A 17212-nucleotide genomic window follows, 5' to 3' on the forward strand; every position below is an offset into this window, starting at 1 on the left:
TTAAACTTCGCTGAATCGCTTGCCATTGTTTTGTATTTTCTGCAATTTGTTTCTTTAAAAAAATTAATATAAATAAGTAAAATGAAAGTTTTTGTTTAAGTTTCATAAGAGATTATGTTTCAGACTCTTTCATGCCCAACGTTTCAAGGCACCCCGAGTGCTGCAAAATCAGTTCCTCGATTTCCCACTTCAGGGTGGCTCCAGAATCTCTGCTAGGCCCCATATTGACAGCAGAGATGTGCTTTTTAACAGCCACGTTAAAAAAAGGAAGAAATTTGGTCTGAATTGCTCCTCGATTTTTCAGCACACGTTGTCTGGGAAGTGATGTTTTCAAATACCTAATCAGTTTTGATTCCCAATGAGGGGCAGGGCCACGTGTATGTGTTGTAGCCGTTTTCCAGGAGGCTTAAAACTGTAGCCTCAGCTCCACCACTTTACCTGTTTCTGTCTGATTGAAAGTGAGGTAGAATTTCCAACATGGCCACCAACAATTGTTCTGCTTCTTAAAGTCTCTTCTGATGATCTGACTACGTCCATGTTTCACACGGTCTGGTGAAGTAATGCCAAAACCTTTTGAACCTATTTGCAGTTCAAATATGCAAAAACTCTTCAAAATGTTGAGAGATGGAAGAAACTTGAGGAATTCAGACCACACACAAGAGATTTTCATTGTCAGTTTGTTAACCAGCACACCAACAAAAACTACAGCGGCACAGCATGTGAGATTTACACAGTAAACAGCACAGTGCATTAAAAGCTACAATGGAAAGGAAACATTCAGTCATTCCTGTTATCGTCCTACCAATCTTCAGTGTTTACATGGTTTTAATGTCAGCGGTACTGACGCAGCGCCGCCTCATTGGGTCAGAGTTTGTTGGGAGATTGTCATGGGAACCTGCGAGTTGATTGTGATTCGCTGCCTGGTTTGACACCTGATCATACCGATGATGGCTCTCCTGAACCTGCACAGACAAAAGCTTTGAGTCAGACTGAATGCAGCACACACTCACAGTAAATCTAGTCCAGCATGAAGACAAGACCAGTGCTCACAGGAGCAAATATCAAACACCATGAACGGGTGGGGGGTGGGGGGGGGCTCACTTTTTGTTGGCGATGACATAAATGCAGGGGTTGTAAAAGGTGGAGGACTTGGCGAAGAGCGGCGCGATGATAGCCATGGGGGCGGGGATTGTCTTTGGGTCCCCAAAAGACGCCCAAAGACACACTATGGAGTACGGAGACCAGGCCACGAGGAACATCACGACCATCACGATGGACATCTGCAGGCCACAAGCACAGCAGCACAACCTTTACATCGTACCACAAGCATAGTGTTGGAGAGGAAACCGATAACACATGAAGTTTAATGTTGTATTTAATGTCACATTCTGCATTTGTCGGTGCACAAATTTAGAAAAATGTAATGTGGTGTGATTTACAATAAGAGAGCTCCTATAACCCTTACCCAATGTCCCACAGAAGAATCAAAAGTAATACTGCTCATGTGCAGCTATTGTCCAGTATCGATTCCACAGGTAGAAAGACCCTGGACAGTTGTTCCATTATTTTTAATAGTTTAGTAATTCACTCATTTCACACATCAACAAAAGTTGAAGGTTCACTGGACGGGCTTCAGGCTGTAAGATCGTCTTTGCCACGTGACAAATATTTAATGACAGGAGAGAATCGATCTCATCATGCCTCAGCTTTTACCTTAGTGACGTCCATCTGATCCGACCAGTCGATGTTGATGCTGTCCAGACAGTTGCTGGCTTTGTATCTCTTCACGGTTGCCGACACGTTGTAGTAGCAGTAGAACATGACGGCCAGAGGCACCACGAAGTTCACGGCTATCACCGCCATGGTGTAAGAGACAAAGGAGCTGTGGAGGAGAAGCAGCGGGGTTTTTAAAGTCCATCTTGCACCATGTATGCATTGACAGCAGCAGTCTGTTGTTAACTCACGCATCGTTCTGTCTCCAGTTAATGGTGCACGTGGCTCCAGTGGGGTCAGGGGCGTAACCGGCCCAGCCCACTACGGGCATGGTGGACCAGAACACAGCGTTGAGCCACGCTGCCAGAATAAGAAGGTTGTAAGATCGCCCCGTCATTTTCTGCTCTGGAAAGAAAAAAGAACTCATCTTTACAAAATCAATATAACTGACCTGGAGCTACGCACTTCAGCAACACGCTTTACGACATCGAACAAGGGCCCACACTGACTTTATCTGGAGCTAATGGTGAGGAGGGATTGATGTGTTATTCAACATGAAAGGGAACATATTATGAAGAAATGTTTTATGAACATATATCGGGGTAACTTGAGAGTCTATCGACCCACAAAAAGTGAAATTAAGCCATCCTGTCCTTTCCTTGTGCTCTGCAGAAGTCTTACAAAACAGAGAAAAATGCTCTGTTTCTTAGCTACTCTCCTTGTGATGTCACAGTGGGATTCTGGTGAAAAAAAATCCCCTCCCCTCCCCTGGTATCTCCACCCATGGACCCCACCTCCAGCTTCAAGCTAAACTTTCTAAATGGTCCGCCATTTTTAATCTCACTTGCAAAGGATTGATTCCTACCTGGAAAACTCAGGGGGCGGGGCTTATTGCATTTAAAGAGACACACACACCAAAACCGAGCGTTCTGAGAGAGCTGGTTCCTACAGGGTCACAAACCTCCTCTGCTGCTTGATTCATGTTATATTTGGACCAAAGCTCAGAAACTCAGATGTTTCATATAGACCACAGGAGACTGTTTGAAAAGGTGGAGAAGGGGGATAATATGTCCTCTTTAAATCATGGAGGAAATGACCATAACTCATGGATAACTTCAGCATCAATAAAGGATAAATTGTGTACCCCTATTGTAAGGATTGATGTACCTAAATCTGGTCTGCAGATGGTGAGGTAGCGGTCGATGGCCACCACAGTCAGCAGGCCGATACTGGCCATTCCAAAGAAGATGTTTAGAGCCGCGTAGATCTGGAGACAAAGACAAAGGTATTCAAAACTCTTGAAACATTTTCTTGTCTTAAAACAGCGTTATACTGTTGTATTTTAGTGAGAATGAGAGCATTGTTTGACAAACTAAATCATTTCCAAGAGATGCTTCTTAAAGTGTTTGACTTAAAACACTATAAGCTGGCGGGAATGTCTGAACATTTGTTAGAAGCCCCCCACACTGGAGTAGCAAAGTAAAGAAATCTTTAACGACCGAGTGACAGCACTGAGTCCTCCTTTCCAAGCTCCACTTCCTCCCATAGATTAGTATCACATGTCTCAGTACTACAGTACGACAACAAGGACTAAAGGGAAAAAAACTCATAATCTGCAGTAAGAATCCAAACACGCGGCCGACTGCAATGTAGCAGCTGAAGTGAACGTGCCTGCTACAAGGTTTAGTCTCAAGTCCAGCTCAGAGTAAGTTAGTCACGTTAGTTATTACGACATTTTAAGGTTTTAGAAAACATGCACGAGACATTAGATAATGTAAGTAAATATATCAGTGCGCAGCCTGTCATGTGTGAAAGTGTAGGAAGGTTCAAAGAGAACATCACGTTTTGTCTTTCACTCTTATCGAGCCAGCGCTTCATGTGGGTCATTACACAAACAGTATAACTCCAAATCACTCAGTCAGTTTAATAATGTACACTGATGGGCCACAGATAAAACCCACCTGGCAACCTGTGTAGCCAAACTTCCAGCTGCCGTGCAGGTCAGACGCAGCAGACATGGGATAGCCGATCCCGGCCACTCCGATGTCAGTGAGCGCCAGGTTGATGATGATGTAGTTGGTGGCGGTACGGAGCTCCTTGAACTTCACAAACATGAGCAGCACCACGATGTTACTGGTTAAACTGAGGACACCTGAGGAGAGACAGAAAACACGACGAACGGATTCAAGACGTAGGAGCTAAAACAACCAAATCTTTTATTATGTCTAATATCCACTGAGTGCTTCAGAAGAGAGAGAACACGAGTCAGCCTCATTGAACCTGACCTCTGAACTTTGAAATCACTTTTTTGTCTTGTTTTGTTTTTTTCTTTTCTGGACTAGAAACCTGCAGGTCCTCTTCACTTAGTCTGTGGCTTCAATAATTTAGTCCACAATAAGGATGTTATTCACTACATATTATGGACCAGGCAGCGGCCTCACACTGCACATGTAGCCGCCTGTCACTGGCTCACATTGGGGTAAGGTTCAGTAATTATTTGGAGGTGAAAGCCTTGTAACTGACCGGTGGATTTTTCTAAAACCTCTTCAAAGTTTACATTATAATTGAGCTGAGAACTTTTGTTTTTGAATTTAACTCAACTTTATTTATGTAGCATTTTACACACAACACAGTTAATCCCCAGTGCTGAACAGTGCAGATTTAAAAATAACCCGGCATTAAAAAGTAACAGACAAGAACAACAACATTAACAATGGGAACAAGTAACAATTGAGTACAGTGTAACACCAGTCTAACAGAGCTGTGGATTTTGTACTTGACAGATTATTAAAATTAGAGGCGATTTAATATAAATATGTGTTGAGGTGAGTTTTAAAAACACCAATAGAGGGAGAGAGACAGAGGTTTGGAGGTGAAGAGATTTTGGTCCTGTAATGGAAAAATAACCATGCATTAATTTCCTCAAAAACCTAGTCATGGTTATTTTAAAGTGTATCACTCAGAGAAACTAGGCCAGTAGTTATTGGATGTAACTCGAGTTCTATGAGTATGTGCGAAGCCATTGTGACCTGTCGAGGGAGTGCAGATGTAAACTAGCTCGAAGCTAACTATGGTGCAATACATCAAATGGCAACATTCATGTTTAATTTTGCACATGGGCCCTTGACCAATCAAAGTTGAGTAAATCGAGGGGGAGAGAGGCACGGAGAGTAGCTCAATGAAAACCTCAAGCCATCACATGTTTCAAAGAATTTTGACTAAGCATCCAGACAGCTTATAAAACTTTAGATACAAACAACAATAATAAACAGCGGAGAGAGAAACAGATTAAATAAAAGCATGTAGGCAGAAATTCAGTCATAAATATGAATATGCCAATATAGTAAATCAATGTGGTGCTTTGAAGGGACATCAACTGCATTGTCATAATAGACATGACATCCTTTAATGTAGTGTTCATCTATTGTTTTTGTTTCTTCTTATTCTTTATGGTAGCCTAAAAGAAAGCTAATAAAAACCATGTCCAATATAAGCCACACCCACTTCCGGTTTATATCCAAATACAGATCATCTTTTGGTTGAACAGATGCAGATAATAACGTCTGTGCAAACAAAGACTAAACCTCCGTACTCGGTCCAGGTTCTGTCAAGGTTCCTTCATGGGATAACAATGGACGGAAAAATACATTAATGTTATCCCAGCTATTACTACTTAAAAAAACTATCTGTGTATGGATACCTGGCTTTGACAAACCACAGTGTTGGCTGGAAAAAAATATCTTTTTCAAAATGAATTGCATTCTGCATCAGGCCCAAAATCAAGAAGCGGAGCCCCGGGCAAGTCGACGACACGGCACGTTAAGGTCTTACCAATCAGTGAGCGGCCGATTGATTTATTCTCTACATGACATAAAATGATGACGATAGAAAAGCAGCATTATAGCCTCAATATAATGAGGTAAATAAATCTGCTGATTTTGTAAAAAACAGGTAAGCCTAGTTCCCGAGAAAGTTAACTTTTTGTGGGAAAACCAGCATTTTTTTTTTTTTAACGATTCTCAAGAAAACACCTTGATAGTGCTCTTTAACTTGAATAAATGAAATGTACAGATTTCTGTCTGCTTATGACTCCACGGTAATAACTGTACTCAGTCTGTAAGATAACTGTTTTCACTTTGTTACAGCAATCCTCATAGTCCTTCACAGCTTACTGTAGAAGGTTTTTAGGCTCCTCAGGGCATCTTTGTTTCACTATTTCACCCTACAAGATCTTACAGAGAATCTATATGAGAAACACACTAAAAACAGAATAGTTTATTTACCACGTTAAGAATGTGTGAATAAAATCTTTTCTGTGTTACCTGCAGTGAGGAGATATCCAGCCACTATGTTGTGCTCCAGTTGGGTAAAAGCACTTTTCCCTCCATAAGGTGCGTCTGAAATATTGACTCCAGAGTCGATCCCCATGTTCTCAACCAGAGGAGACAAACAAGACTAAAAAAAAATAAAGACAGATGACAAAACTGAGATGAGATGAAAATATAATCTGACAGAAAAAGAGATGCAGGGAGGTTGTAGTGCAAACTGCTTCTTCTACCTCAAACCTCTACGGGGTGTTGTTGTTGAAGGAGTGGGGGTGAAAGCGGGGGGCGTAGGGCGAAGAGGATTATTACATACCACCGTTCCCCCGTGCACACTTATTAGGAGGAATTCTGTAAGAATCACGGTCGGCAGCGCTGCAGGATTAACACTCACGTGGAGTTTGCCTCATTAGCTTTCACGTTACAAAACTCAAGTTGTTTAATGCCTGAACCTCAGACTGAACACTGTTTACCACTCAGAGGGTACATACTGTAAGTAAAGCCGGGTTACTAAGAGGGAACCTGCAGAGTCATTGTTTGACAATATGTTTTAAACACATTTCTGTTCCGTCTTGTTCAAGGACAAATTCTGTTTTTTAAAGACTCATACAGACACAAAAACAGACACACACATGGACACATGCTCCAAAAAGGGTTGTTTAAGGTTACAGTAAATGTTAACTACACAGACCTCTTCTTACATACACATAAAACAAAACAATCAATCAATATTTATTTGTAGAGTGAATTCATAACAAGTGTTATCACAAGGCACTACACAAAAAAATTGTTTGTGAAGCAATAAAGCTTTTCCTTTATTGCTAAGGGGCCAGCTTAATCCGCCATAGCGTGGGAGAAAAAAACTTCTCTTCAAAAGGCAGAAATCTTCAGCAGACAGAACAGCCGTCTGCTGTGCTGGGCTTGAAATGGGATAGAGGGAGATGGGATAAGATGCAGATTGAAGGATAGGATAGGATGGGGGGTGGGTTGTTTGTTCTGAAGTGTCTCTTGAGCTTCAGCCAGAGGGAGCTCTTTGTTGCAAGTTTTATGGGAAACAGAAAGATGCTGTCACACATAAACACAAGTGATTCCTCTGCTGTGGCATCGATTTGAAGATGAACATAAAACAGAAAAAAAAAACAGAAAATAAAGAATAATTACAAACAGTGGAAAGTTTAATTCAGAAGAAAATAATAATTAAAGCACCATTGAAAGCACCGTCAGGCTATTCATGCCGATAATCTTGCAAAATGGAGCGTAAATCACAAATACATGATTTTATTTTTTTTTAATTAATTTCAAATTATTACAATTTTAAGAATCTTAACAGATTGTATTATAATTGTTAGACTATACTGTAACTAGCAGTCGCTGAGGTTCACGTAAACTAGCTGTATTGTTGTTTGGACTCCAGCAGGAGGCGGTATTGGAACTTTGAACACCAACAGCCAAAAGAAAACACAGAAGAAGAAAATCAACTTCCGTTTTGATCAACACCAGTTTCCGCTTCAGTTACATACTAGAAGACAGCAGACAGAAACATGTCGGGACTCCTGAGGACCTTCGCCAGCCGTGCTGCCCCAGCTCTGCGGCAACACAACGTCGTCCAGAGGGCAAATCTGTACAGCAAAGCGGCCAAGGGCAAGGTCGGAGTGATGGTGAGTCAGCAGTTTATCCGGCTAACAGTGGAGCTAACGTCAGCTAGCAGGTGCATGCTAACCGTCCTTGACTGAAGAGGTCAAAATAGAAGTCAAGAAAGTCTGAGAGAGCCATTTCACTCTGTTTTTAACACGGATATGTTTAATAAGGCTACCATATTAATCATTATTACTTAATTAAACCGTCAAAGTCCCGGCTCAGTGTGTCTTTATAAACAGTTTGATAATTTTCATGAGGCTGTCAGGCTAACAGACGATGCTAACTCTGTGTGTTTGAATTAGAGGAATAACGTCAGGTCAAAATGTGTAAATATAACCATTTATATATGTCAAAATAACCATTTAAATATGTAATTATAACTACTTAAAGACTCTAAAGATAGACAGATGCAGAGTCAGGTTGAAATAAACACTTAAAGGGTTAATTAAAATAAGTTTACAAGTCATACTCTCTCCACATCTGTCCTCACAACACCTTTTCATCAAACTCAAATGTATTAATTTATAATTTATCAACATGTGATGGATACACAAAAACCTCTAAAACACGTTTCTCTCTGAGCCACAGTATAAACTAACAGTCGAAAGATTTTGAAAATATTAAAGGACGAAAATAAAAGGCTAAAAACACTTTAAAGATGTGCATTTAATAAAACCACACGCATGTGCATGAACTTGTGTTGTATGAAGTGATGTTTAAGAGGGGAGTTGATTTAACATCTTTACTTGAAGTTATAAATTAGGAGAGAAGTTTTTTTAATTACTGCATCATCTTTACATTTTGACAAAAAAAGAAGCTTCTCTCTGATCCATTGTATTTTATTATCTTCAGGGAAAAGCCGTTTTATTTTACTGACTGAGTTTGGTAGCTCATTCAGTAAAGTGACAATTAATGAAAAAAAAGAAATACAGTGATAGTCTCTGTGCAGAAATGTTCCTGACCTTGCACATCAGAGTTCAGTACATTTAAACATGTCCAGAGTCAAGTCTCTTATCAGGGTGACACTTTCGCAGTCGTCTGTTGGCACCAGAAGAGAAAAGTATGATTTTTTTTTGCTCCACTTGTAATAATTCCCTTTGCAGAAGATAGATAGATACTTTATTGATCCCGAGGGAAATTCAGGGAAAGATCTAATGAAGATACTTAACTTTACACCATGTCATTACGTTCAAGTTAATTCCCATTTTAACATTAATCAGTTTGGTGCTTTTGATATTCAGTAAACCATACAGCATCTGAATTGTGTAATGCGTTTCCTTTTGAGCTACCTCCTCCAGCTTGTAAATCGCTCTTCATGCTCTGACTGAAGAGAGAACTGAGGTCACTTTGAAAATTAACTCCAGACTTCTCTATGAGAGACCAAGTTTGTGAATTTCTTGAATGAGGAGCAGGCTTCAGTTTCAGACGTGTCGTTTGAACACTCAGAAGGTTCTGAAATGTTCTGATGAGGATCGATTCGCTTCTTTTAGACTGATGGTATTTATATTTTGATAGCCTTACTTTCTGTGTGTGGACGGGATGTTTGACTGTGTTGGATTGGTCAAGACTCATTAACATTTGGTAACATCTGAGAGAATAATTTCTTTGTGCTTCAGATTTATTCATTGTAGTTGTTTGACTTTGTGAGACTGAGTCCTTCATGTAAGAACTTTTCAGTTTATATATTTGAAAGGTAGTAGTCCGTTTTCTACCCCTGGTATACTTGATACCCAGGTATAGGGCCAGAAGAATGATGTTGTCTTATTGAAAGCGTCACTAATGTTACTCGTTTATGTAGCCGTGAAGATGCTGATTGGCTGCCAGCTGACTGAATCCTCTCTGTTTCTCTCGTCCAGGAAACTGCGATCGGGTTGACCATGTTCTCCTTGGCCATCCTGGGACCATCCGGGTGGATCCTGGCTCACCTGGAGGACTACAAGAAGAAGGAGTAATGTGAACATTTTAGCCGTCTTTTTACCTGACGTCTCCAGTGACAACCTGGGACCATCTTCGTTTTCCTCTCCGCTGGGCTGGAAGAGAAGTTTTACCTCCTCTCCTCTACCTCTCTGACGGCTCCACTCAACATCCCAAAAGGATCAACTGTTTCAACAATACTGGCTCCTTCACATTGAATACATTTAACATTGTATTGTACATGTTTCCTCTTCAGGAGTATGTTACAAGATTAAATTTTAAACAACACTCTGCTGCCTGTCATGTCAATATTTCCCTGAATATGACTCGATCTAATGCTCACATGTAAAAAAAAAAAAAAAGGTTTCATGCAGTCGGAGGACTCTGGGTTTATCCGATGTTATCAGGAAAAAAATTAAGAAAGAAAACTCTCCATAAAAGATCATGTAGTTTTTCCAAATGAGTCAAGAACTCCTTCGATTCAAAACATGTTCATTTAAACCACGAGACTCCTACATTACATCAGAATGTATTTGTTTATTTCAAGCTCAAAATAGTGATTTAACAGGTACAGGGGTGAGTTAATCTTTCTGTTTAGCTTGTAATGTGAATAATACATAAGACTTTTATAGAGCTTTTCTGAATAATCCAAGACTCTGAACAAAGCTCAACAACAGAACAAAACCGTGAAAGCAAAACAAAACAAGGAACACTGTTAGAGCAGGATGAGAATAGTTTGTGTTGACGATTATGAAGGTGGAGCTTGAGGGGGAGCCTCGTGTTTTTTGGGTTTTAAGTTCCAGAGGGTGGGAGCGGCACTGGAGAGGGCCCTGTCTACCTCAGGACTGATGCTTAGTCCTGCAGGCCGGGGGCAGGTTTGTGGTTTTTAACTGCCAGATTTAGCTTTTAGTTTGGGCGTTGCCACACCTGACTAAAAGATGTGCAGGTTTAAAGGGGTGTCTTGTATATTATATTGAGTATATTGAGGTGTCTGTCCGCTCCGTCATCTAGCTCACACCTGCAGATCTCATGCAGCCTCCATCTAGTTTCAGCGTTTACCGACATCTTTCAAACCTGCTGCGTAAAAAACCTCCTGAACTTATCGGAGGTCAGAGATGTTGGAGCCCCCTCATTTCCAAAATGTTACATACAACATCTTGTCCTTGTTGAACAAACACAAGATGTTTTATTTTACTTTTTGGGTCTCTGTAAAAAAAAAAAAAAAAAAAGCCATCAAGCTCATAGTTTAAACTTTATTTTGTTTTTGAATGAAGGTCAGAGGCTTATGATTGCAATCACAGTGAAGGATTTTGGGTGGCCATCCTGCACACACCTGCAAAATCATTTAGAGTCTCCAGTGTTTGTGAACATCAAACTTTGGTTGTAGATCAGGTATTAACAGATTATATCCTTTTGAAAAAATGCATTAAAATCTCGTTAATTATAAAAAGCTAAGTATCTTTGTCTTTAACACGTTTTGAAGTCATTGTCAGTTGATTTGACTGAATAAAGGTTTTTTAAAAAAAGAGAACCTGATCATGTGACAGAAAAAAACGCTTTGCAAACATCTGGCATCTCGTCTGACAAACAGCAAAGAGGTAAAACACACAATGATTCTGTGTTCAGTTTGTTTTATTATTATTTTTATTCATGTATCAAGTATTTCAGGGACTCGTCATCAGTGAAGGAAACCCGGAAGTGTTCTGTTGTTGGTTTCTAGCGTTAGCTGCCTCTTCACCAAACCTCATAGACAAATATCTTAATTTAGCAGGTTCATGTAAAAGCTCAATAAAACTCCTACAGACCCAGATTCAGTCTTAGGAGGAAACAACTTTAACCATTTAAAATGCAGACTTGTTTCCACACGGTTTTCTTTTCAGTTTTCTTCTTCACACAGGAAGTGGCTCTAATCTGACTGAAGTTTGGCGAGATATGTTTGGCTCTAATTTACGACTATTTTTATGTAAAGTTGCACTGTGGAGTAGAGACATGTAAAAGTGTGAGAAATGAAGAGATACTGTGGTATATGTTCATAAATCTCTATAAAACTGTCCTCACAGGAAAATGTGCTCCCTGCAACTCTGTTTGAGGATTACATGTTAGAAAGTTATGATGGAGGGTCAAACTCTCTGTTTTATTTATTTAAATGAAGTTTATTAAGTAAAAAAAATATAGCACAGAATTGTTTCACTTCTCCAATTTAAACTTTTAAAAATCTACATTGTGCACCTATACTCATTGTATTATCTCTTATTTTACTATTTAATTTCAGACCGTTATGTCTATATATATCATATGTCAATATTGTGCTGTGAAAAAAGAGAAATATAAATGAACTGCAGGGCATCATTTTTAAGTAATTAAAATACAAAGAGACCCTTAGTGTGAGTCTGAGACATGATTCAATTCAACAGCACATAAAGCAATAAATGAATTAAAGCTTAAATGAAGAATAAAGTGTCAAGATGTAAGTTCAAAATTACAAAGTTAGAGACAAAAGAAGGTATAAGTGGACAGCGATCGGACTAAAGATGTAAACAGAACTATAGTGCAGTAACTAAGAAATATATGTGTATGTATAGACAGAGAGACAGCTATGTAAGTGCTGGTGGTACATGGCACATAATAGAACTAAATATATACTAGGTGTGACGTGATGTGTGTATTTCTACCGCCTTCTTCTTTAGAAAAGCAAACACAATGAGGCTGGTGATTCTGGACGAGTACGATCTGGCCAGTGAGTGGGCGGCGAAATACATCCGCAACAGAATCATCCGGTTCAAACCGAGCGCTGAGAGATACTTCACTCTGGGTTTACCCACAGGTGAGAGTCGTCCACACTCCCAGTAAGCTGTCTGTCAGTGTTTTCACTGGATCAGGAACACGACACATGACCCACGCCTCCTCTCTTCCAGGGAGCACGCCGTACGGGTGTTACCAGAAGCTCATAGAATATTACAGGAACGGAGACATTTCGTTCAAGTACGTGAAAACCTTCAACATGGATGAATATGTTGGTGAGTGATCATCAAGAAGGGAAGATTCTCCCCTGATCTGTTAACTCTGGATTTTGATTCTTAAGTTTACCTTCTGCTCTAAACTTTGCAGGTCTGCTTTTAGTGAAACCTTTTTAATATCTGGTGAAACGAGTGTTGGTGGAAAAACGTCCCTCTTAACTTCACTTATGACGCCGCGTCTCCTCTTTCTCTTCAGGTCTACCTCGTGCTCACCCAGAGAGCTATCACTCCTACATGTGGAACAACTTCTTCAAGCATATCGACATCGATCCAGCCAACGCTCACGTCCTGGACGGAAACGCAGACGACCTGGAGGCCGAGTGCGAAGCCTACGAGCAGAAGATCGCAGAGGCCGGAGGGATCGAGCTCTTCGTAGGAGGTCAGACATGACGTGGGATATTTCCTCGTGTGCACAGAAGGACGGATTGAAAAGCCTTTGTTTGTCCTCTCTCTGTAGGAATCGGCCCCGACGGTCACATAGCGTTCAACGAGCCGGGCTCCAGCCTCGTCTCCAGGACCAGAGTGAAAACCCTGGCGAAGGACACCATCGTGGCCAACGCTCGATTCTTCGGCCACGACCTGCTCAAGGTTCCCACCATGGCTCTGACTGTGGGTGTAGGAACCGTCATGGACGCCAAGGAGGTCTGACAGCAACCAGCGTAAAATACTCTGTACTGTGCTTGAGCATGTTCATCTCCTGTTTAGAGATTCAGGATCGGCCGGTTGCAGGACTGTTGTAGTACGTGGTGTCGAGGTGTCGTCCAGTCTGTGGAGAGCAAAAGGCAGAACACAGTCCGGTCCAGATCCAACCTTTATACCCTCTAAGCCCTCAGTGTTTACACTTCTGGACTTCCTTTAACTAAAGAATACTTCTGACCTTCAACAAACGTTTAACGTTCTCTTCCTCTTGAGGAAAGACCTGACGCAGCTTGTTTATTTTACTTTCTGCAACATGATGTTAATTTAGAGAACTTAAGATCTGTAAGTACCCGTGCAGTAAGCCTGAGTGAAGCCTCTGTGTGACTTACTGTTCCACTGTGGACTCACCACAAACTAATGAACAGACGCTCCTCTGGGAGGTCGACGCAGGAAGCCTCGAAAAGATGGCCGCTGCTCCCAGGAGCCGAGTCATCTGCAGAGGATAACCGAGGAGTTATGAGATGTATTTTTTAAAAGTCTGTTTCAGCAAGATCGCGTCTTTTCAGAGAATACGTTCGACTTCTTTAGGGTGGCTGTGGCTCAGTGGTAGAGTTTAGGAGTTTGTCCCTGCGGTCGACATGTTGAAGTGTCCTCAGGCGATACGACACACAATACTTAAAAACACTGTGTCTTCATCATTTGAGAATCAGCTTTATTGGGACTGTGACTTTGGTCGACTGTGCTCTCTCTGTGTACGATGGAAACATTAAATATTAAAGATTGTAGAAGAGTAAATAAGATCAGATTTGCTTCCTCCGTCCGTCCTCACGTCTGATGAGCATGACCGTGTCTGTGCTTTCGCTCAGGTGATGATTCTGATCACAGGAGCTCACAAAGCCTTCGCTCTGTATAAAGCCATCGAGGAGGGAGTGAACCACATGTGGACCGTGTCGGCCTTCCAGCAGCACCCGCGCACCATCTTCGTTTGTGACGAGGACGCCACGCTGGAGCTGCGAGTCAAAACGGTCAAATACTTCAAAGGTATCGGAAACACGGCCTCCATCTTTGTTCTGCTGCGTGTAGAAGAAGGAACATCAGAAAGGTTAAATCCACTTTATTATTAGTCAGAACGGGTCATCCCGTATAAAAACAAGGTTTATCTTTTCCGGATTCTATTTTCAAGTCACTCCGGGATCTTCTGCAGAACTTTCTCTGCTAATTCTTTTTTTGTTTTGCTTTCTTTGAAGGTTTGATGCACGTTCACAACAAACTGGTGGACCCGGTGCTCAGCATAAAGGAGAATTCAAACTGAGAAGAGACAGTCGCAGATCCAACGTGGATGGACGGTGGACTTCTTCTGCTGTTGTCCACCTGCAGATTTGAAGTACTGTCTGAAAAGATTCAGGTCATTGATGTGACAGAAATAATCAGGTATGGTACATTTAAGACGAGAGCTTCACTGATTAGTTTTTTTCTTTAAGGGGCAGAAACAGTTTAAATCACTGCTGGGGGTCTGTCTGGCTCTTTATCCAGACAGGAAACAAAGGTTCAGGGTTTTTTTCTTTCTGAACTCAGACTGTCTCTGAGTGATGTGAGTGAAACGGTAAATCATTTATCTTGGTGTTAGCCTTCTTTATTCATCCCTGATCCCTCACTGAGTGACGAGCGACCAGCCAGAGGACGTCACTCGTCCACATCTGCTCTGGAAACCAATAATGATAATCACTCGACAGACGCTGAAGATTTCATATCATCTTTACACGTTCGTATCCAGGAAAGCGTCAACGAGGGGTTAACCTCACTGTTACAGGAGAAGCCGCCCAACAAAACCACACATATCCTTTGAATAGAGGATTCCTGACATTTTAAACCTTGGCCTTTTTTTTTTGTTTTTTTCGGATACTATGAGGTCTAAACTGCGATCAGTTTTGCAGCCCTCATGTACCATCTTTACTTCTGTCCTTGAAGAGAAACATCATTCTCGTGTCAAATATGAAGAAAAAAAGGTTAAAAACATCAACTGTTTAGTTCGACCAGTGGAGCGTATTTCCCCTGAAGTCCGGGCTGAATTCAGCCCTCTGGTGGGATCAAGATGAGCCAGACTTTTTTTTTTCCGGTACAGAAATCTAAATCCTGCAGAACAGCACAAACATATCCGTTTTCAGTGTGGAAACTTAAAAAGAAGCAGGCTCCGGACTCGCTCCGAGCCCATCACATGGCTTCGTTTGATGATGAAGGGAGACGGTGAAGGTGTCTGCAGTGTCCGATGGAAACGTCGTCCTTCCTCTTTGTGGATGATGTGAATATTTACACTGACAGCTGAAGTCGTCTGTTACATTCAGAGAAACTTCCTTCGATAAAAATGGAGGATTTAGTTACACAAATAAACCCGACGGTCAAAAAGGGAACTTCAGTCCTCAGCGCAGTCTTCAGTTTGTTTTACTGCATTGTTTTTTTTGTTTTTGATCTTTATGTGACATAACTCCACTGGCTGTGACTGAAGTTCCTCTCATGCGTCCGTGTTTAAACTCAGGATGCACCTGCTCACCGTCTCTGTTTTTAAGGAACATCTCCATCTCTCTTTTTTTTTTTTTACTGTGTGAAGGTGTGACAACATTCCTGCGTTTGTCCCCTTTGTCTCTGAAGTCACTCCTCCTCGTGTTCACGCTGTTACACTTTTTACTTCTGTGTTACTGCACACGACCTTTCTAAGTCTTGGTTTTGTAATGACAATAAAGGGTTTTACTACGACTCTAATGACTCTCACTTTGTATGATGAAAAAGATGATTTAAAGCTGCAGAGAAAACATCCCATAATATTAGTTAAAAAAGGGAAACATCACACACCAGTCGCCTGTGTGATAACAGAATACAGTACCAGGTTTATTTCTAAACTCAGATCATCTTATTTAGTGTACTGCTAATGAATTCTGTTAAAAAGCAGAAAATAAATAAACAGTTTGCATGTGTAAAACACCTTCAGGAAAGAAAGGGACAGTTTTAGATTTTGGCTCGTGCAAAAATATTTCTTGGTCTTTGTTTCTTTTGAGTCCAAAAAGGTTGAGCTCCACTATTTAAAGAGAGTCTACAGATACTGTTGTAGATTATTGACGTGATTACAAAGGGTTAACCCCCTAAACACGACAGAAAAAAAACAAGACTTAAAAGACAAGGATCCATTTCTGGAGCTACAGAAAGAGCTGCATAACATGGCAAAACAGAACATTAAAACACAGCTTTAAAAGAAACATATGAGACTTTAAATAAAAAAACATCTTTGAATATCAGATTCAAAAATTAAGAATGAATAAGACATAAAGGAAAAACACGAGAGCTACACTCAAAAAGAACTGGGCTGAAATAAAACTCAAAATAGTAATAAGATTTAAAACAGAATGCAAAAAAGAAAAAGCATGAGATCACTTTAAAGTAAATGAGTACAAATCATCTTTCAGTGTGGGAACTATAGTCAATAAAGTTAACAGAAGAGAAACTTAAATGGTTTAATGTTTTTGTGCCTTCCTGTCTTTGTCCACAGGGGGGCGAACTTCCCTCAGATTTGACACTGATGACTAAGAGGCATCATAACATAACGTACTGTATGAATGTTGGACTGAACACATGGAGATGCGTTAGTGGCACCAGGAGCTCCGTCTGTACGGATCTGGGTTGGGAACCGGACGGTTGCCGGTTCAAATCCCGGTGCGGACCAAATGTGGAATTCCACCTCCGACCACCCCACTGTGTGTTAGTGTGAAAAAAGTACATCATCCTTTTAATCTAATAAAGAAGGTCTTTAAAGATTCTCTTTACTAAATGTGGCTGTGTTTGTTCCACAGTATGTTTGAAAGTAGATTTTTATTTCTTCTTGTTTAGATTTGTTATAATATTACTGTGCGTGCATGCGTTTGTGTGATACCATACCAGAACATACGAATCAATAAATAAATAAAAAAATAGAATAATACA

At 40.8% G+C, this 17212-nt stretch overlaps 3 protein-coding genes across 4 annotated transcripts; 2 read left to right on the forward strand and 1 right to left on the reverse strand.

Annotated features, from left to right (window-relative positions):
- Nucleotides 1-690: 690 nt before the first annotated feature.
- Nucleotides 691-6339, reverse strand: rrh (retinal pigment epithelium-derived rhodopsin homolog). 2 transcript variants are annotated; one of them, XM_079370200.1, is made up of 8 exons: nt 6272-6339; nt 6036-6168; nt 3675-3865; nt 2881-2980; nt 1965-2118; nt 1714-1882; nt 1102-1280; nt 691-962 (listed from the first exon to the last, which is right to left on the reverse strand). In XM_079370200.1, exons 2-8 carry the CDS (start codon nt 6139-6141, stop codon nt 857-859), a joined length of 1005 nt encoding a protein of 334 aa, XP_079226326.1. In that variant the 5' UTR covers nt 6142-6168; nt 6272-6339; the 3' UTR covers nt 691-856. The 2 variants fall into 2 exon arrangements, with proteins under 2 accessions (XP_079226326.1, XP_079226327.1); XM_079370201.1 differs by lacking the exon at nt 6272-6339 and having other exon boundaries at nt 6036-6214.
- A 1161-nt stretch (nt 6340-7500) lies between these two features.
- cox8a (cytochrome c oxidase subunit 8A) lies at nt 7501-9875 on the forward strand. The gene is made up of 2 exons (XM_079370343.1): nt 7501-7693; nt 9530-9875. The coding sequence occupies exons 1-2, from the start codon at nt 7577-7579 to the stop codon at nt 9623-9625; spliced, it is 213 nt and encodes a 70-aa protein (XP_079226469.1). The 5' UTR covers nt 7501-7576; the 3' UTR covers nt 9626-9875.
- Nucleotides 9876-11052: 1177 nt separating this feature from the next.
- Nucleotides 11053-15994, forward strand: LOC306840304 (glucosamine-6-phosphate deaminase 2). The gene is made up of 7 exons (XM_079369501.1): nt 11053-11185; nt 12275-12411; nt 12503-12604; nt 12801-12983; nt 13062-13246; nt 14110-14284; nt 14491-15994. The coding sequence occupies exons 2-7, from the start codon at nt 12288-12290 to the stop codon at nt 14553-14555; spliced, it is 834 nt and encodes a 277-aa protein (XP_079225627.1). The 5' UTR covers nt 11053-11185; nt 12275-12287; the 3' UTR covers nt 14556-15994.
- The last annotated feature ends 1218 nt before the right edge of the window (nt 15995-17212 follow it).

This window comes from Symphodus melops (genome assembly GCF_947650265.1).
Source record: "Symphodus melops genome assembly, chromosome: 19".
Classification (NCBI taxonomy): domain Eukaryota; kingdom Metazoa; phylum Chordata; class Actinopteri; order Labriformes; family Labridae; genus Symphodus; species Symphodus melops.

Excerpts from the sequence above, each read along its gene's own strand:
- cox8a (XM_079370343.1), top strand. The coding sequence starts at position 7,577 with ATGTCGGGACTCCTGAGGACCTTCGCCAGCCGTGCTGCCCCAGCTCTG. Across the intron at positions 7,694-9,529 it reads AGGGCAAGGTCGGAGTGATG|GAAACTGCGATCGGGTTGAC; the intron begins GTGAGTCAGCAG and ends TCTCTCGTCCAG.
- LOC306840304 (XM_079369501.1), top strand. The coding sequence starts at position 12,288 with ATGAGGCTGGTGATTCTGGACGAGTACGATCTGGCCAGTGAGTGGGCG. Across the intron at positions 12,605-12,800 it reads CAACATGGATGAATATGTTG|GTCTACCTCGTGCTCACCCA; the intron begins GTGAGTGATCAT and ends CTTTCTCTTCAG. Across the intron at positions 12,984-13,061 it reads GATCGAGCTCTTCGTAGGAG|GAATCGGCCCCGACGGTCAC; the intron begins GTCAGACATGAC and ends CTCTCTCTGTAG.
- rrh (XM_079370200.1), bottom strand. The coding sequence starts at position 6,141 with ATGGGGATCGACTCTGGAGTCAATATTTCAGACGCACCTTATGGAGGG. Across the intron at positions 2,981-3,674 it reads TTGGCTACACAGGTTGCCAG|ATCTACGCGGCTCTAAACAT; the intron begins GTGGGTTTTATC and ends CTTTGTCTCCAG. Across the intron at positions 1,281-1,713 it reads ATCAGATGGACGTCACTAAG|ATGTCCATCGTGATGGTCGT; the intron begins GTAAAAGCTGAG and ends TGTGGCCTGCAG.